This window comes from Battus philenor, unplaced genomic scaffold (genome assembly GCF_028537555.1).
Source record: "Battus philenor isolate CCGP_79_NKW_IND1 unplaced genomic scaffold, ilBatPhil1.0.hap1 SCAF_21, whole genome shotgun sequence".
Classification (NCBI taxonomy): domain Eukaryota; kingdom Metazoa; phylum Arthropoda; class Insecta; order Lepidoptera; family Papilionidae; genus Battus; species Battus philenor.
The window spans coordinates 7,074,292-7,095,946 of NW_027181684.1; the positions used below are offsets into that span (position 1 = coordinate 7,074,292).

The 21,655-nt window shown below is 31.2% G+C and overlaps 1 protein-coding gene across 1 annotated transcript in view; it reads right to left on the reverse strand.

The window, feature by feature from the left end:
- Positions 1–243: 243 nt before the first annotated feature.
- The window catches only part of SK (small conductance calcium-activated potassium channel), a 61,976-nt gene continuing 40,564 nt past the window's right edge, over positions 244–21,655 (reverse strand). The window contains exons 2-14 of the mRNA XM_068766415.1: positions 16,629–16,831; positions 13,756–13,885; positions 13,575–13,670; positions 11,614–11,787; positions 7,584–7,726; positions 7,329–7,433; positions 5,437–5,572; positions 3,886–3,996; positions 3,361–3,488; positions 2,590–2,659; positions 1,862–1,963; positions 1,070–1,212; positions 244–527 (exon numbers count right to left, since the gene is read on the reverse strand). Of these exons, the coding sequence (XP_068622516.1) occupies positions 365–527; positions 1,070–1,212; positions 1,862–1,963; positions 2,590–2,659; positions 3,361–3,488; positions 3,886–3,996; positions 5,437–5,572; positions 7,329–7,433; positions 7,584–7,726; positions 11,614–11,787; positions 13,575–13,670; positions 13,756–13,885; positions 16,629–16,831 (1,704 nt within the window). The 3' untranslated portion in view covers positions 244–364. The remainder of the gene's footprint in view (positions 528–1,069; positions 1,213–1,861; positions 1,964–2,589; positions 2,660–3,360; positions 3,489–3,885; positions 3,997–5,436; positions 5,573–7,328; positions 7,434–7,583; positions 7,727–11,613; positions 11,788–13,574; positions 13,671–13,755; positions 13,886–16,628; positions 16,832–21,655) is intronic.

Here is a 21,655-nt window from a genome sequence, read left to right on the forward strand (position 1 = left end):
AAACTGCGGCTGACCTTGTCTCGCACTGTGGCTTCGCTCATCGGTGAACCGGGAAACTCATTTCACTTCTCCAACAACCGGTTACGATGACGGCGGGCAAATAACACTTTTGTTGTTGCACAGTAAAAGATAAACATATAGTACTGAATTAAATGCCGAACGAGTAAACTCATTTAAACTTCAATGTGTCGTAATTAAGCTAACTTTGCAATGTCTTCATAGTAGTTTACAAAGGCTTGGAATATTCGACTGTGAAACGATTTTCCCGATAAACTTAAGTATAGTCGTGATATAAGGAGGATCACAGGATAGGAGCCGAGTTTCGTCGAGTTCAGCAAAGGAGTTCGGAATTGGAGGGCGGTACTCAGCTAGGTAGCTGAGTTCGTCCCAAAGGCGGAGCGGGACTCGATGGAGTAGGCTGAGCTGGTGATGGCGAATGAACTGCTGATGACTCTGGGGCCGAGTGAGCACGCGATGCTTGGACGACAGGACTGGGCGGCCAAGGATGTGAAACTGAAGCAAGCGGCCTGGTAATAAAGAAAAATTTGCTATAGTTTCATTATAAATTATCCCATAGCAATAGTAATAATAAGTATGCTTTAATGCAGCTTGTTGTGTGTTAAAATACATTTTCTTTCCATCCTAATAACTGAGAATAAAAATATGAATAAATTATTAACATGATTGTTGTTATAATTCAACCGAAATCGCTATACCGCGCCTAAGAAAAGAAAGTAGCCAAGTAAGGGGCAAGGATAAGAACATGAGCATAACACCGCAAGCGTTTACGACAGAAAATCGAAACGGTGCAGCCAATACTCCCCCATCAGGATGCACATACCTACGGTGGGTCTACGGTTTCCATAGCATTATACTTATCAGTGTAAAAGAATCAGACGAAATATACTTAAATTATTTTCATAGTACTTATGTTAATTTAAGATTTGGATGAAATTTTTAATAAGTGTATTTATGGTTATATTTATAACCCGGTTTGTCTCTAGAAGAGGCCTCGAGTAGTAAAATATTAAAGCACGTTATTTTTTTCAATTACCATGTATGTATTTACCTGGCATATGGTGTGACTGTCGAAGAAGGAGGTGTTGGCACTGCTGCTGTATCAGGATGAAGATAATTTCTGCGTTGTTCAGTTCTTTCCCAATACTGTTGTAAGCATCGAGCCATTATATCTGGTATTGTATTCATTTGTTCCTGTTACAAATATAAGTAATATTAAGTTAACACTTTTTACTTTGTATTGAAGCCAGTTTGCGTTGTTTATTAAAATTCTAAGTTTTATTATACAATAATTATCTTATCAGTAGTTCCTTCATTTTTAAAGGTGTGTTCGTCGAATGCCTTGACGGAATCAATGACAAGTTATCCATAATTCATTTATTTATAATTTATAATTATTTATAATTCATTTATATATCATATTAATTATTCCATAATTCATTACATTCTATCTTTTGTTTTCTTAAGGGCAGTAGTTATAGAAAGTCCAGTTAATGAAAGTGAATGACTTAACTAAATCAGACCAGCAGGTAGGTTTTATACACGTAGTCTTTCCATCTACTTTTGCTACAAGTGGTTTACCAAAGAAAACTAGTAGTCACGGGTGATGTGACCAAAATATCCCAGGACTCGTAAGTAACATATGATAGAAAGCCGAGTCTTGAGTTTTTCATGAATGATAGTTATTAAATTAGCACATCGAATAATGTTTTACTTTTTTTAAAACTATCTTTAATGGAAATAGGTAGTGAAGTACTCATTTTTTACAAAAAAAAAATGTTTAAGTTCAGAAAAAATATAACTTGCAAAGCTTGCGAAAAAATATGAATATAACATATTTTACCTGCAAAGAAGTAAGTTTTTCTTCTAGACTAGTCAACCGCTCCTCAATATTATCCTGCCTCGTACTCATGTCCGACACTATCTCGTAAACAGTGTTTTGGGTCTGCAACAGAAAAGGGTCCTACAATCAATCGCTTTGCAGCTCTTTACCCACTGTTGGTTCTAATCGTGGCTTCGTGTACTGTGTATTTTTTAGCATAATTGTTATTGGCGGCGAAATTTTCCTTGTTCAAGTATAATTATTGTGTTCTTAAAAAATACTAAATTATTATTTTTAGCTATTAAATGATTGTAACTGGAAGCGTAAGACAGACGTACGTAGCAACTACTATTTTAGCAGCTCACAATTATTTTTGAATGATAGCATTACTGTATCGAATGAGGAAAAATTAATAAATGATCAATTTTACAAAAGTAGGGATATGCATGCAAAACAGCTACTATTTGTTTTTACAATCATCGACTATTCTAGTTTTTGACGGAATGTTATAAATGTATATATATGCTTTCAATAAGTTAAATAAATTTGCTAATAATGGGGATAATGAAAAAGAATATAAAATTTCTAGTTACAAAATGCTGTATTAACATGCTTAATTTTTAATTAATTCATTCACTAAATAAATGTTTGAATGTTTTATACTTCAGTGCCATCTATCGATCTAATCGAAATGGAAGTGTAAATAAATAGCATTAGCTATAATATAAAAAAAATGAATATGGATTTACCTTGGCCATGTCTGTTATTGTGTTTGCATTATCCATTAGTTTCCTTTGATCCATTTTCACTTTACGTAACCTAATAAAATTAAAAATTATTTCACTTTACATGAATTGCGTTTTCAAATACAGGTACTCTAACACTGCTTTCAAGTTAAGCTGAATAAGAATATTTTTTCTTCGACCGTACAACTAAATTTGACTTATACTTTATATGAATTTTTATATAATGTTTATCATAATCTAATAAGCATTGTTTATCGTTTCAGTTCATCTGGTGGACATAGGCCTCTTCCATAGATTTCCAATAAGACCAGATGGAAGCTGCCTGCATCCAGCGTTTTCTGACGACCTTAACAAAGTCACATCCGTGAACTTTGTAGGATCCACTCCAGAACCTTGAGTCCCAGCTGGCATCTGTTCTGTACGATATATGACTTTCGTTTGTCTACGGATCTTTACATTCTTGATTGCATCGCTCGTTGAGAAACTGTAAACTTGAAACCAGAACTCTCACTTCTGCATGCCACGGTTCTGCACCGTAAGACTTAATTAAATCATAAACTTTTGTATATGGCTCAGTCATAAACTAGACGTAAACAGAGCCAATTATAGAACATATAAGCATCAATTAATTTGTCGTTGCTAATTAGTATCTTAACCTAAAGAAATTTATTATTACAAAATGAATTTCAAACTAGACAATAAAGATACTTAATGCAGTGGTACTAATGTGGTCGAAATAGCTTAAACTCATTCATAAGCTATGTAAGCACTCACGCGTAAATGGCTAGCAAAAACTTTCTTTGATGAGTCCGCACCCGTCCCGGATGCACTCTTTTCACGAGTCTTGTGTGCTTGTAAATTAACCATGTTTCTCTCAAAACGTTGGCAGCAGCGTTTTTAAGCTGAAAGTTTATAAGCATATTGATGGAAACATTGAGTATTTTATGTAAGATTTTTCATCTAAATTTTGTTAATTTAATGTATACTATTTCTACATACTACTTTCAGAAATATTAAAAATTTCATGTAAGAAAAAAATCATATATGATACGTTCGAGTGCGTATGTCGGTGTATTCGTGTGAGCTTTAGATTGTGTTGTATCTGTAATATTAAAAATAATTAGTAACTAATCTATTAGATCAATTGGTAAAAATTTGTGAAGTCTGCCCCTAAGAATATTAAAAAGCTAAACGCACGCTACAATGAATAATTCTTGCTTTAACAATGGTTCAGTTATATCTTTTCATTCGCGTGTTCCTTACCTTCACTCGTCCTACCATTTCGAAACAGAACCTTACCTTCTTCGTGAGCTGAGTTTCCATCATGAAGTTATGAACGTGTTTCTCCGCTCTAGTTAATTCTAACTTTCTCGAAGCAACGGTCACTAACAATGCTGTACATCCCGCCCCCTGTTAATTAGATTAATAATAATTGTGATGAACTGACGTTGATGGAATACTTACTCTTTTAGTAAGTTGTGTATCCATCATGAAGTTATGAACGTGCTTCTCAGCTCTAGTTAATTCTAACTTCCTTGAAACAACCGCGACTAATAACGCTGTGCATCCAGCTCCCTGTTAAGTGAATACCTTAATGTAAAACGTAAGCAATTGTGTTAAGCATTCGAAGTCTTACATTCCTCAAAAAATTAATGCGTTTAAGGCTATAAATTAAAAATAAATTACTTTCTGAGCTATGTGCTACATATTAGCCTAATACGTAGGTTATTATTATGGCAACTTAATTCAATTCATACAAAAAATCAATAAATAAATATGCATACAAATTATACTCGTTAATAAAATTATGAAATGGAACTTAATGTCAAATTTTGATTTTTTGTACCAATTATTTACATTATTAGTTTAGCATTGAAATTAGATAGTTATTTTTATACAGAAATTCAACTGCTTATTTATTTATAAATTTTAGCTCAAACAGAAATGATGAGGTTAATAAAATTCATTACCAATTTTATCTATCACACACTTAGATGTAGCAATTTACAGATAATATTAAAAACTAGTTAATTAATAGAATTTATTTTTGTACCATAGCACGGTAAATCACACTCTTTACCAAGAAAATATCTAATCAATGTGGCAAATAATCCATTAAAAACTATTTAGTCTAATATGTGCAAATTTCTTTATTACAAAATTTTTTATGATAAATTTTAAACTTAATTAAATTTAACATGAATACTAATTAAGGTGCAATGAGTTTATTAATGTTTTTTTGTCTAAATAAACTGGAGGAAAAGTGAGCCATTTTAGAAAATTAATGTATAGTGCATTTGGTGAAATATTAAGAATGTGGATAGAAATCTACAGATAGAAAAGAGATTTGAAGCATTCCATACTACGATATAGTTCATCTAATAGCTGGCTTTAACAGGGAAATGGACGTTATTATTTTTATCGGTACAAACTCACTTCGAAACAGTTTTTTGTATTTTATGAATTTAAAGTTAATAATCTTATTATGTAATAAACTATCTTTAAAAATTTAACGTTTAATAAATAAAACATACATTATTTACCTTTGAAAACTTTGTGAAAGCAAAAGATTAAATACGACAGAATTACAAACATACATACATATGCCAGTTTTTGTGTATACATTCATTTACATTTCAACACCGAACACTTTCGTAGAATTAGAGTGACCGTTTCTTTGCTAATTATCTAGTGTTATGTGTTTTGGAGTATGTTATATATAAGCGTTGACTGACATTCTAGTTAAGTTTGAAAACGGAATTTGGAATACATTTAATTAATTGTAGAACTTGAAAATAAAACAATATTGTTTGTCAGTCAACGCGTATAACGTATGTGACACAAACTTACCATGATACCGGTGCTTACGGCAATACCTCTGCCGCAATATGTGTTTGGCACAATGTCTCCAAAACCGACGGAGAGAAATGTTATGGCAATAAGCCACATCGCATTCAGTAGATTAGCGTGTTCTTCATCGTGAAACCTGAATCGTTAATAAATTGTATCTCTGGCTGTTTAAACCGGTAAATACACGGACAACAAAAAAAAATAGAAGTGTATCTTAAATAAAAATAAAATCGAAAATTATACCGTCCAGTAGCTCAATAATAGTAAAGTAAAATTTGGATAGATTTTAAAGAGTTTGACTTTGATCGCAAAACTTATATATGAATGAAGTGTCAAATATTTTACGCATAAAATGGCTCACCTTTACCAACCTATTTTGCAAATACGTAGAAAAATAGATCCAACGGAACATTATCGATTACTTAAATTTATATTTACTCTTCAAAACGATCAACGTGTTAAAATACCTAAAAGGAATTAAAGTCCACAGTAGGCTTCTATAGTTTATACATACCACCATGCCGCAGGTGAGAGTAATGCCGCGGCCGCAGTAAGTGTTGGGGACAATATCGCCGTACCCAACACAGAGGAAGGTAATAGCAGTCAGCCACATTGAATTTAGCAAATTTGCATGATCTTCATCGTGGAACCTGAGAGCCAAAATGCCCGACAAGAACCACAAAATAACCGATAGTGATAATATTAATATTTTAACTAATGTCAATAACATTGATCAGAAATATGTGCTTTGAAGATTTTCATAAAAATTATACGTTATTTGAATTCTGTTCACTTTACAGGAGTAAATTAAATCAAAATATTTATCGATGAAGCAACTTCTATTCAAGGAAAGGATCAGCTCAGTTATATTAAAGTAATAAATTTTCTTACGCCACATATATGCAAGGTTTGGAAAAAAATGTAAACAACGTGCAATCTAAACACTCAATATAATCAAATATACTTTGGCCATGCGCGAACTTTCTTACAGACTAATTAAACACAGATAATCAACATTAAAGTGAGAGACACGAAATAAGAAAGAAATACAATAGGTATAATTATTAGAAAGCCCTTTATACTGGATACAACTGCGACTTTGTAAATGAATGATAGTGGTGAAGGTGCGATGCTAAAAATATTATTGAACGGTTAAAACAAAAACCGTTTCGCATACCGAGCCATCTTGTGCGTATCTATTGTCCTTTGTTACTTAAAATTACAATCTTGTAAGCAATATTATATCAAACTGATTAGACAGCTACTTATTGCGTCTTTCAATATAGTCATCTTTTTAAATAACACAAACATATTTATTGTTTATTATCTAAATGATAATAAAAATATTTATGTATATATCTATTTAATAAGATTATGCTTAATAACACAGCATGTGAGATATAATTGATCATATACAGTCAAAGTCAAACTCTTAAACTCAATAATTATAATTAATGGTCGTGAACGAACATCTTTTTTCCTATTATAACAACAATGTGGACTACACATAGGACAAATAAAAAAACAACTACACAACGACACAGTACTTAAGCAATTGCATATCTGTGTAGGCAATAAAAGAAAGTTACGTACAAATTTTTATTTCATTAAAACGATGACAGTTGTTTAATGGTAATACGGATAAAAATAAAGCATAGCTAAGAACAATTTTCACAAATACAAGTAAATCAAAGCGCTCAAAGTAATTGCAAATAAAAATAAATAAATAGCCAAGTTACGACTAATTATTTCTGATGACAATTACATTTTTTACAATAGTAAAACATCTGTTCACTATGCACTTCATGTTTACTTCATATATTTTACTTGGTCCACACATCGTTAAGATAGTATAGTGCTATTTTGTGATAATTAATAATAACAATACAAACCTTTCACATTGCCGCAACGTCCAACTTGCTATTATCCATAAAGATACCATAAAAACTAATAAAACGGTGCCAGGACAAATAGTCATAAGTGTTTTTAACACAAACCTGTAAGAGACGAGCGATATAGTTATTATATTGTGATTAATTAAGGCTAATCATATTCTTTATTGTAAAAAATATTGGCGTAGTTAAGAAAATAAAATATATTTGTTCTTCATTTCATATTTATATTTAAATTGACATTGAAGCCATTACCTAGTATTAAAATTAATCCTATTCAAGGCTCCTATACTTCTAGAAGATGCATCAGTAAACAGTTTACTGTGAAGAAGCATAACCCTGCATATTAAATAAAGCCGAAAGAACATCGGCAGGGATAAGGTAACGTCGTAAGGAACCTGAAAGTAAAAAAATACATATATTAATGATAAATTGAATTAAATGCATCATAGCATAATGAAAAAAATAATTAATTTAAAAAAGTTTATACATATTCTTATTTATGATTATTTTTATCTTTTTAACGTTATATATTAACAGTATTTTATTATTAGAAAAACGTTAACAAACGCACTCAGCATTTTCACAACAAAACAATAACACAAACATATACAACCAAGGATAAAGGGATCACCATAAATTAAGTAATTAATTTACATTTAATGTTATGGATACAGGAAATGCAAAAATAATTTTTAATACCATATTCGTATCTCGTCGAATTATGTTATAAAAAATCTCAAATATTGTTAGCAAATTTGCTATCGAATCTAAATTATAATCTTTTGCCATGACCGCATATCAAAACATAGTTATTTTACTAAAATATTTTTATCACATAGAACTATTTATATATTACTACAGCACACGTGCATATAACAATGTTAACATCAATAATTTACAGATTTGTTGAAACAGTTAGATAGCACATTACTTATACTTTTATGAACACTGCAAATTTATTAATTGATATAAAGATAAAAAAAATAATTTTGGAATAACAATGTGCTGTTCTGATACATAATTATTAGCGATCGATTTACAATAAATTTTAATCATACAACGACGGAGTAAAGATGATTGAATATTCTTGAGTAAACAATCCGTTCCAAATTTTTTTTTAAATTTACGATGTTTGCTTATGTGAGTAATTAATCCGAAGATTTATTTCGGTTTCATTAAAAAAAAATCATTAAAGGAGGTATATTAATCTTTAAATATCTGTAAAGGTAATTTGATGAAGTCGTAAATATATATTTATATATAGTTTTTTAAGTTTTGTTAAGTTGCAGACGTAGTACAAAAGTAAAACACAATTTGTTATTTGACAGCTGTCAATCAGTAAAAAAGTTTTTTGATCGATTGCGAAGTTTTCGTTTGGCCTTCGTTGAAAAATGAAAAATTAGAAGGAACATTTTCGTCATATTTTACTTTTCTTATTTCCGCAAAGGGAAAAACGTATCGCAAGCTCATAAAAAGTCATGTGCTGTTTATAATGACGAAGCCTTAAAAGAACGGCAGTGCCATAATTGGTTTGCCAAATTTCATTCTGGTGATTTTTCACTTAAAGATGTAAACCACTCTGGTCGTCCAGTTAAAGTTGATGACGTCCTAATCAAAGCAATAATCGATTCGGATCGTCACAATATAACACGTGAGATTGCAGAGAAGCTTCATGTATCACAACATGCATTGAAAATCACTTGAAACAGCTTGGCTATGTTCAAAAACTCGACGCATGGGTTCCGCGCGAACTGAAAGAAACGCATTTAAAGAAACTGAATTTTAATGAAAAAGATCCATTTTTAAAATGACTGATTACTGGTGATGAAAAATGAATTGTTTAGAACAATATCAAGCGGAAAAGATCATGGAGCAGGCCAGGTGAACCAACCCAAAAACCATCAAAAGCTGTATATTCATCAAAAGAAGGTTTTGTTATCCGTTTTGTGGAATTACAGATGAATTGTCTACTTTGATCTATTACCAGCACCCTAACAATAAATTCTGATGTCTACATTGAACAACTAACGAAATTAAACAATGCAGTTGAAGAAAAGCGGCCCGAATTGACAAATCGAAAAAGTGTTGTATTCCATCATGACAATGCAAGTCCACATCTTTGGTCACTCCGCAAAAATTATTCTAGCTTGGTTGCGGTGTTTTGCCACATCCACCATAGTCATGACCTTGCACCTTTTGATTACTTTTTGTTTCGATCTTTACAAACCTCCTTGAATGGTAAAAAATTCAATAATGATGATGACGTCAAATCGTATCTATTCAGTCTTTACTAATAAAAACTAGCAGTTTTATGAACGTGGGATTATGAAGCTGCCTGAAACATGGCAAAAGGTCATCGATCAAAATGGACAAAACATTACTTAAAAAAGTTATTTAGTTCCATGACAAAATTGTCTTTAATTTTCTAAAAAAATCTGACTTTAAGGTCGCAACTAAAAAAAAATATCGGATTAGCTCATTCAATTTTCTACCAAAAGAAGCGAGTCTATACGACTACATTTTTAGTTCGAAAGTTTCTTCATCCAGTAATCTAAATAAATAATTTAACGGCTTTCCAAGAAGCTCTAAAGTATACTTCCTATAACGAGACATAGGCTACGTCAACTCAGATCTTTGAGAAATCATTCCCAGTGGATCTATATGCCTTGCCAAAAGTTAAACAGTTGTCATATGTCACAAAAAAGACGCAAAACATTCTTTGCAAATTACATAGCAGTTAATTTATTCTATTTCTCTTTGGTGGACAACTATGAAGTTATTATTACACTTCCTTATAATACCACTGCATCATCATGTTATATATTTAATATTTTTTAATTAATAAAAACTTCTACAAAAATCTATTGCAAAAATGAGCTCAAAAAACCCGTCTGGGAATGTTGTGCGCTCATTTTAGATTAGGGCGCTTTTGGGACCCTCGCAGCTTTAAGTTGAAGCATACCAATAAAGAGAAGTTCAATCTGATTCTATTTTATATTTAACTGGACTCTTTGGGCATTCTTCTCATGACTTACACAAGTGGTCACTGTAAATATTCCAATACATGCATGAATAGGTTAATAGAATACAATAAAATAAATACAGAAACAGAATACTATATTAAGAATAAGCAAATGTCCCGTAATTTTGTTGAGTTACTAAAAACAATTTTAAATAGTACAATAAGTAAATTTTAAGTCGCTGTATCACTAACAGAAGTAAGACTATCAATTAATTTCAACTCAAATTTTATGTAGCGGCTCGGGCAGAAGCGGACTAGAGACTCTCCAAGCTTTGCTACTACTTGCCTTTACCCACGAAACGTGAAAATGCCATTTTTAGGCTAACAAATGAAGGGAAACGGTTGTTAAACTGCACTCGAGTTGCGATCCAACCCAGCAAACATAATGTGAAATTTATCTAAGTTCAGCCACACGCCACAGTCTGATTATGTCTATTGTAAATTCCTTTACTTTGTCATCCTAATGTTAACTCTAACGTAAAAACTTTACAAATTGTATTTATATTTTTTACTTTAAACACAGAAACTATCACGCAAGTTAACAATTGTAATTAAATTAAAATAACACGTCTGTTATTTGTCGCTTATTTAAAATACTTATAAAGCATACTTTCACGCTAACTATGAATAAAGCCAATTATACTGCGGTGAAGATAATTGTTCATTTAGTTAACATGGACTACTGACTAGTCTACTAAATGAAATATAATGTTCATTTTGTTTTATTGGCTGTTAAACTATCTCTTAATTAATTTATATTTAAATAATATTTTAACTATTTCAACAAATCTGTTTGAATTTTGTCAGAAGATTGTTGATTTACAAAGTTTTGAAAGACCGATAACAAAAAATTGTACAAATAAAAATATTATATGTAAAAATCATTTCTTTTTAAATTTGATAATTACAATCTTCTAACATTTATTTCATATGAATTAAATGAACACAAGGTAGTTATACGCAGGGACATCTGTGTTTGATTAGTACAAATGAATTGTGGGTTCGATTTGAACGGACAGACAATTCAAGAGAAATCATACATGCGTGATACACTTAAATACATCACACAGGTTTTGTGGTAGCAACTTTTTATACAGACCTGAATTTGCTTATACATTGTTTCCTAAGAAAAAAACATTAAATTATAATATACGTAGATATTAATAAATAAAAGGGTTTTAATGAACAATTTGATTTTGTCTTTTTAAATCAGAATCTTTTAACGGTAAGTATGAAATTATACGGACGTTTTAAACTTACAACTTCAACACCTATAACACCGCCTTTGTTAGCCAGTTTGGTAGTCCAGGTGAAGGTGTACTGGCCCGGAATGGGATGGACGGCACAAATCGCGAGCTCCAAGGCTATTTGTGCTATTCGCTGCCACGTCATTGCTATTCGCCAGTCGTCGGCGCAGTTGTCAATCATAAATAACTGAAATTATAAAAAAATACATTTGTTTAACAAGTTGACATTAATTCTAAATGTAATTTTGGTTTACCCAAACTTTTCAATATACGGAACACTAAATTATAGATAACTACCATATTCTTATGCCAATTTTTAAGTTAAAAGTGTGTAAATGATTGTTTCTATTTATTATAAATGATTTTGTGGTAATAACTTTGTCCTATTATGAGATATTTTATCGCACATTGACCTTATTTTTAATAAATAGTTTTTAAGTTTTATCTACAACATTTACTTTTTTATTTGAAAATAAGAAATGTTCTAATATTTAACGTGTTTGTTTTTCATATTTCTATTTTGTAATTAAACTGGCGCTAACGTACACTGAACTAAAACATGTTATAATCTAAATCGTTCAAACTAACATCGCATAACCATAATTTATACGTAAATGTTACAAAAGAAGGAAACAGAAATCTGAACGACGGCGCAGTAGCTTCACCTTATCAAATATTTAAGAACACCAGTTATCACGGTACGGCTAAAATGTTATGAAAAAAGTCGAATAAATTTTAAATACGTTGAAACTTTTAAGCTGGCTAAAATCGCGTTGTTAAATATACATCGAGGAAAGAAAATTTCTTTTTCGAACGTAGCTGGAACGATCGAGGAATAGTTTTATAATTAATCTTTTTTACAACTGCTTATTTTCTCGACATTTCGTTTTTACGATTCACTTAAAGTTTAGTGAAGAGATATTAAGATTTTGTGACGGTACATAGTTAATAATATTTGTCGATCTATTCTAGATCTATAGAAATATTAATAGATTTGAAAAATAAGAGATTCGCATAAGATTAGCGCTTGAAATGAAGTAAAGCTTGTTATATCTTTATTAATTCATTTATTTAAACACTTTTTATACATTTTAGGTATAACGGCGAACTTAATGCCTTTTATATTACATATTATAAAATCCAAAAAGCCTAAAGAAAGCTTTTGTAAAATTTTTAACTCTCTCGTGGGCAACTATTTGCGGTACGGTATACATTCATACATAATCTCTTAATTATTTTCAAATATATTTAAGAAGTTCATATAAACAAAAACTTGGAAAAGAAAATTGTCTGGAACTTTTATCCTCTACTACTTTATTAAGGATAATGTACAAATGACTACAAGAAAATTCGTCTGAGTTTTAGCGGGCTTTTTTCAGATCAGGGCGGCGTTTAGAACCCTCGGAGCTTTCTAAGGATTTACAGAGGTGTTAAGTCTGATTCTAATTAAAATAACATTGGCCTCTAACATTCTTTTTATGACGTAGACAAGTCATCACACAGAAATTATCTTATGTGGTATTATCCATATGAATTAATGAGTAAAATCGGATATATTTTTCATCGAATTGTTTTAAGAATTTAATTAATATCCGTAAGGTATTATTTTATTATATTATTTCATTGCTATTCATTACAATGAAAGCGAACAGATAGTCAAAACGATACAAACTATATCACTGAATGTACAGTTCGTTTAATATATCCTGATTTCTCTATGATGGAGATTTAAATGATTAAGTTATGTTAAACATGATCTTCACAAGCTTTTACATAAGACAATTATAAAATAAATCATATTTGTTCATTATTTATTTCACTCCTTAAATTTCATACACAACACTTTTTCCATATTTGGTTAAGATGTCTCTTAAGAATATTTTCTGTTCTAAGATATGATTAAAATAAACTTCAATAAATTATTTTCTAATATTCTATAGAAGAATTATACTTATATATATTTTAATGGCTTACCTGTACTTCTAACGCGTGATATGCAACGATTAGGCCAAGTAAAATCACAGTTGACATAGATATTAGTGTCTTTAATGCCTGCGAGTAAATTGACGCCTGAAAAAGGAGATTTATAGTGGCTTTTAGCTATTGAATATATAATTTAATCTATACATTTGAATATAAAACATAAAATTACTACCTTTGTGTAAACTCCTGCACTAGAAAGTTCGTTCTCTATTACCATTATAATAATACCAAACATTCCCATCACCAAAGCGTAGTCACTTATTCGTTTTCGTTTTTCAAATAATGCCTTTCGTCTACCTAACCTGAAATCAACGAAATTTTATCATATTATTTATTTATAAACATATAAATGTATGTTACATTACACTAAAAATCAAACAGTACCTACTAAAACCATCTGCAGCAATATTTAAAACAAACAAGTTCGGTTGTTTTAATAAGGTTGCTTATCGATTTTCTGGTTAAGTTTGTCATTCCATTTTGTTTGTTGTTTAAACCAATTTATTGAAATATGCAAATTACAGTTGGCTCAATAAATGATATTAAATGTGTGTACATATATTTTTAATAACATTAAAATACTAGGAAATCATTCGACAACAAGTTAACAGATGAAGAAATCGTCCGTACGTTATATTTTCTAGATCGATGCGGTCAGTTAAAAGTTATTTCCGTTTGGTCAAGGTTAGAAACGGACTGTTTAGCAAATAGAGGTATTGTTCAGCGCTCACTTTGAATGTTAGTCATACATCGAGCACGTTTGGGACGAAATTTAATCAGGACGTATATAAGGTTCTATTCCGGTACATAAAATGTAATAAAAACTGTAGATATCATTTTTCGTATGCTTCAAAATAAATTAACTTCCAGAATATTTTTATAGAAGTAAATATGCATCCATACCACAAGATTAACTAACAATATTATTAAGTTACTATTCGTTGTATTATTAATTGCATCCATATCTTCCATGACAGAAATTAACAATTAACATAACATTTGGCGTCTTATTGGCAAGCTTAGTCGTTCAACAGGCTATTTCCAGGATTTCTCTACGAGATCGAGTTAGAAATTAGGAGATCTATAGACGAACGAAAGTATGGGACATAGATTAGCGGATTGGCAAGTTAAAGGGGCAAAGTGGACTAGCGAGCGCAGCGTGGGACGTCCACGTGGACAGACGTCCTTGTAAAGGTCGTCGGTAGACTCTGGATACAGCCTGTTTCCTTACGGTTTACTATTAACTGTGGATACGGGGTACTATTAACTGTGGATGTTCTACAGCAGGAATGATAATAACGAAGAGTAATGTTCAGCAACAAGCGAGTTACGCAGCCTGTGTTCTTAAGCTCAAATATGCAACGGGTTTTTCTCATTTATTTCGGCATGAAAAAATAACTGGTTATATTCGCAGCGCATTATCTCCATTAATATAAAAAGAAAAAAATTACGTAAACGTATGTTATTTTACGTTGCTGTGTTGAAGTAATACTCACTTAACAATATTATCGATTGTAAGCACATATCGACTGTTTAACACAAGCTAGACAGCATAAATTATCAATATATATAGCCTAGCCCTTGAAAACGTTGTTTTATAGAAAGTAACTGCGGAGTGGATGCAACTTAACTAACACGGTTCGTCCATGATAGTGCGGTGTCATATAATTTTGTTATAAAATATTCTTCATTACACTTTATTTCGAACCATGATATATCTCAATATGTTGGCAAATTAAGACACTACCGCGCTTATAAACCATAAAAATATGACATTTAGTATTACCATTATAAATAAGATATATAGGTTCCTTAATTCTTTACAGAATTTTTTTTAATCTTAAATATATGCTCTTTGATCAACTTTGAGAGTGTTTATAATAAATTACATCTGTAAAAATGAACATTCCGGGTACATATATCTTATATTTTACGAAGCAACTATGCAATCACTAAATGAAATGAATTGTCGGAAAAGTATAACGCATCTCGTTTACACTAAATCGCCCATATAGCATTGTTGGAAAAGAACGAATTTACATAATTTAACTACATTTAGTTATATTTGTAAAAAACAAAACCCAGAATTCAAAAATCACATTAAATATTCGTTTACGTTTTTTAAATTATATTTTTAAAATCTTGGTGCACTTTTTAATAAGGCATTTCTCGTCTTTGTCATTTTCATAAACATTCTTGTTATCATAGGCATCTTCTTAGATTGCCTCTGCGATATAGAAAGTTGATTCATAACTTTAATTAACTTTTTTTTCTTAACAAGATATAACAATTTTACTCGTCGGATACGCACAGTTCACTCCCAGATACATATCATAATCCAAAAATTGTTTCATTTAATACTTAAGGCATTGTAATGTTTCTACTTAAGAGTAAACAATAACACGTAGTGCATGAATGTACACAGATTATTCAATAAATCAACGTCTAACCGAAAATGGGTGATTTGGCTTGATAACGGCTAACTCCCAAAATTTAATGTAAAAATCTACACCATATTACAAACAGTATAGTTGAGAGTATTAATAATTTTAAGTACATGGTTTCACGTTAGTTTGAAGACACGGTTTAAGTATTAGTTTCTTAAAATTTAGCCATTGCAATACGAATTTTGTCTGTTCTTTACAGAAGGTTACTCATGTTACCATAAAAGTGACCAAAAAGGAATAATCCAAGAAGAAAATTACGTCACAGTGTACATTAATTTCATTTACCTATTCAAATTGCTATAATTTAAATATACGTGAAACATGTAGATTGTGATTTTTATTTAGTAGGTTTAGTCGATACATCACCTTTCTTGACACCAGACTAGACACTGGATTTCGCTTGATGTTGATCTATGGGGCATTTTAAATTTATGTTTTTATGATTTTTTTATATAGCAGTCCTCAATCATCGTTTCTTCCTGATGTTAGGTAGTAATACAAACTTTGCTAAAGACAGCTCAATTTAACCCTCTGCCCTTTTCTCTTGAAGGCTCACACGTGAAGAAAATTAATTAAGAGATAATGGATAATTGCTGACCTATATCCTATGTTTGGCTTGTGCTTAGCCGTCCCCCCGCCTTTGTACGTGCCGCCGCCGAGGGCTCGCTCCTCTCCGTAGCGCGGGTACTCGCTGTGGACACCCACGAGCGCGACGCCCGCCTCCTCGGCCGCCGCGTCTCTCCCGCCCGAGTATGCCTTCATAGCGCCGGGGATCGAGACCGTCGACACTGGCTTTCGCAGCTGGAATTTAGAACGGTATCTCTTAATTACCAATGCCTCACAAACAGCTTACGAGTGAAATGTTGATAAAGCATCCCATGTTGAAGCAACGCTAAATATCTATCGATGTACTTCTTAAAATACTAACTTTCGTAACACCTATCTCGTGTAGTTCACACATCGACTAAAATCTCAACTATAAAAGTTAATAACATAAAACATTAGTTATTAAAACAATTGTAATAATTTCTAAATTGCAATATTCGTAATTAACAATAACACTCGATTGCTACTTTTCATCGTGTTCATTTGTTTTCATTACGATATGTAAGTGTTCCATAATAATGGTGGACGTAATAAATGTGGACATCCAACACTTTTATACTATTAATAATACAGTGATATTATATATAACTAAGCTCCAATATTTTTTTACGAAAAGTGGTAAAAAAGTATTTTTATTATTCGTTATTTGAATGACACTCCTTTACTGTTAAATTATTTGAACTCGTCACCGTCACATCGAGGAAGAAAAAATACAAATAATGTATATTATAATTTAGGCGCGAAATGTAGTAGTCCATCAACATGTAGAGAAATGAAACATACGTAAATATCAAAGGCGAACTTTATTTATATATCTGATATTTTATAAGTCACGAAAATCGATCTGTATTATATTGGCTATTGTATATACATAAAATTTATGACATTTTACCCACAAATCAATCTGTTACAAACTAAAGGTCACAGGATAATTTTGTTAAATCAAAACCCCTAAACATAGTTGTACCAATAACTTGAACGCTAAAAGTATGCGTTGGTATACATATTAAATAAGATTATTAAATATTCTAGGTGTTCTAAAGATTGTACTCAATACCTTGTTCCAGTTTTAAAAGCATAAGGAGTAGTATAATTTTACATAGGAAATATTATGAAGCGCATGTAAGGTTTCAGAGTGGACATTTTAAGTGAAATTCCACAGGTTTTACGTGAGTTCTTTGCGTAGAAAGCAAGGTCCAAACTCAAAATATGTATAATAACTTACATCTGAACTCATACTTAACAGCTACTTAGCAGTTAACAGCGCAAATTTCTGCGTATCTCAATGTAACATTTCACTGTCAATAATTTACAATCGATAAAAATTATAATAAAATCGTGAAGAAAAATATAGGATTAGATTAGCACGCTTTCCTGGTCTATTCTGTATAACAAATATGCATAATTACATGAACAGCATGTTAGAATATTATATACTTTATAACAATATTTGTATACAACTACTAAAAAAAAAGCTAAGTCCAATTTCGAGAAAAAGGTCAATCGTCAAATTCAGCTCGGTTGGGCAACGTTCGGGAAATCACGAAACATCTTCTCTTCCAATATTCTTCGAAGCCTTAAAATGAATGACAATGTATACCAGTGATGACTTAGGGTAATAAAACGCAATCAAGCATTTACACATGATGCTCAATCATTAGCCCACAATGGCCATGGTGAGCGCTACGCTCTTTATTTCTATACAAGATTAAATGGAAATGAGGAATGAGAAGATCCGTAGAATGACGAAAGTGACCGTCATAGTCATGCGAATTAGCGAGATTAATTGGCAATGGATGGGCCACACAGCGCACAAAACGGTTGAGCCGCTAGGGTCTTCAGACTATGAAGTGGAGACCACAATCTTACAAACAAACCGAAGCACGTCTGAAGTTACTGGATGCTGGCCGCTTTCAACCGGTACTATTGCAAATCTATAGCGAAGACTAGTATTCAGCGGAGGATGTGCTATGACTAATATGATAAGGATGATATAATTATATATCTATTTCATTTCCGTTATATTTATAACATTTTTAAATAATTAGTCCTAAGTGTAAAAAAATAAATGACACTTTTGCGTAGAGAAGTATATAAAGTTAATAAAACAATATTTAAATTTATATAATGCTTATGCATGCTTATCAAAATGAGGTTATGATGTTTGCGCTAAAATCTTGGCAAATATAAAACACTTCATTTTCTTTGCCAGCCAAGGCGAAGTATAGGTATTGTTTGCCTTCACGTAACAAATGGAACGGAATTGCTTCTCGTAAATGGGCGGAATCCTTTTGAAATGTAAATCGGTCTCGGTTTTGTAGCGAGATAAATCCATTTGGTTGTGAGCAGTTTAGAAACTATCAGTGTAACCGTAGTGAGATATGCACATGCATGTGTCACACTAAATTCACTCCAATAAATTCGTCAAAAGATATGAATATAAAAGAATGGTTTTTATGAAAAATTAACGTACTATTTATTTTTATTAACTAAAACAGGGACTTAGTTTTTAACGAGTATTACCAGGAAGGATCACGAAGTCCATATCTCAATACAACACCGACATACAAGACCGGTGACGCTGAAATATTCCCGTAGTTTGGATAACACACATCGAAAGGGCTACAGGATTTTAACAGACTCTTGCATTATCCTTTTGATGCCACGAAAACGGAAGGGTATCCCGTTTAGGATTTCCTCTCGAGAAAAAAGGAAACTTACTTCTTTTTCCGTTACAAGTCACTGAAACTAGAACACCTTTTTCACCTTTTATACACGTCTCGAAAAAAAAACGTTTTTTTGTACTCGATTCAAATCTGTTACTTTTTTACTTGAAAACACGAAGGTCGAAACAAATTCTTCTAAATTGTAATAACCCTTATTTTTTATGATATATTCCAAGAATGCTTGAATGTTATGAATATTTTCTATTTTATTTTAAAATATTACTAATCGATATTGTAATGTAGCTTTATAAATACTCGTTTGCGTTATAAGAGCCATTTTAATTGCCCTGCGGTTTGTGTGGCGTTTGCAATTATTTGTTCGCACGCTTGCGTACGTGTATTATTCTGGCAACCTGCAAACTTAAGGACCTTAAGTTAAGGTTCAAACTTTGTTATAATTGATTTGTTCATTATTGCACGTCACTGTATTACCCGCTTGAATTTATGCATAAAGTAGCGAAGTGCACATCATTCCACGTTGTTCGCTTATATGTGTTTATATTACAGTAACTATTAAATGCGCCGGCAGTTCCTCTTGACTGTAAATACTTTGTGCGGCGTTAACAATAAATTTTATTACATTACTTCTTGTTAATGTTCAAAGATAAATAATCTATTGGACAAAGTTTAGAATTGTTATTATCATGAAATAAAAACCGTGGACTGGCAAGTGCAGCGAGGAGCGTTCATTTATTACAAGGGCAGACGACTTTGTTAAGATTGTCGAATGACGTTCTGTCTGATGCCAATCAGTCTTATTGGAAACCAATGAGTAAAAGCCTTTGTAAAGCGGGGCGTGACCTATGACTGAAATGGTAATAACGATGACATTTAAAAAGTTTATCCAAAAAAAATAAAACAATCCTTTATTATCATAGTTAAATTTTACTTTATATTAAAAAGTGATTATTAAAAATGCATTTCTGAGTTTGTTGTTGACTTTCCTCCACGTATTTTAAGTTAAAGGATGGTATTAAAGAGGAGCATAATTTCATTGCAAATTTTATAATATTGGACTCTTCTGGAGTTCTTCTCATAGTGTACACAAGTGATCTCAATAAATTATTCAAATTGACAACATGAATAAGTATATGTTACTTATATAAGTGGTTTAACTGTTGCAAACGTTTTCTAAAATAAATAAAAAAATTAACACCGTCGTTAACTGGGTTACAGGCCATCACTAATTAGAGCCATGATGTTAAGACAAAAAAGAAAGACCATGAACGGCATATTGTCATCATTTTTAAAATAACTTAATTTAATGTAGCTATAGAATTCTTGCGTGCGTGGTTTCATTACTCGCTCGATATTTAAATAGTAATTTGTTATCCAAACTTGTGTAACGTGGACATATGAAGTCTGCAAATTATTTTCTTTGAGTTAAATTACTTAACTAAGAAAATTATTGTAAATATCTATAACATAGCATGTTTATATTAAAAGTAAATCAAATGTTAAGGCCTTTATGGAAAACACAGTGAAATGAGTTAGGAAATGAGTTACTTGTTTCCTCATCTCCGTCCACGTGACAGACAGCCTAACAACTTTGATATTTAAAATTACGCAGTTAAAATATAATTATTCCGTCTATAACCGTGATAATGATTTTAATATGGTAATATTTTTATGTCAATAAAAATGTTAATTTTACGATTAAATTTTATTTTAAATAAATACAGAAATTAGAATCACACACATACATATATAGATTTTATAATAAAAAATTTTAAATTTTTACCTATTTTATTAATCACAGATTTTCTGCTTTGTACATAGCTGCTCAAAGTCCTAAATTGCAAAATGAGGGAAAGCAAGGAATGCGATCGGAAAAATTTATTTGCAATAAATTTTTTGTTTCGATGACTGTGTGATATGTGGCAACGTTCTGTTGAAACCACAACTCAGACACATTCATATCTGTTGGAAACCAAAGTTCTTGTTGAAAAATCTTAGATGTGTTTTGCTAAAAGCTGTTTATATAAATAAAATTTTCGAATGTTTTCAACTTTAGCTAAGTCTTTTTTCTATTGTTATTTTTTTTCGTAGGCAATTATTGTTTGATAACAATATTTTTATTGCAATTATTAATCTACAATATACAAACTTGTTAACCCACAGATGTATTAACGACTTTATATTTTATTTCTATACATCTACAGACATCATCTATCTAATAACCCATATTGAAATCCTTTGTAACACTGTTTTAATTATGATTTTTCTTAAATATTTTATTTGTCAAAACCTCTTTTTTAAAAATGCAAAACTATAATACTATCTATATATATAC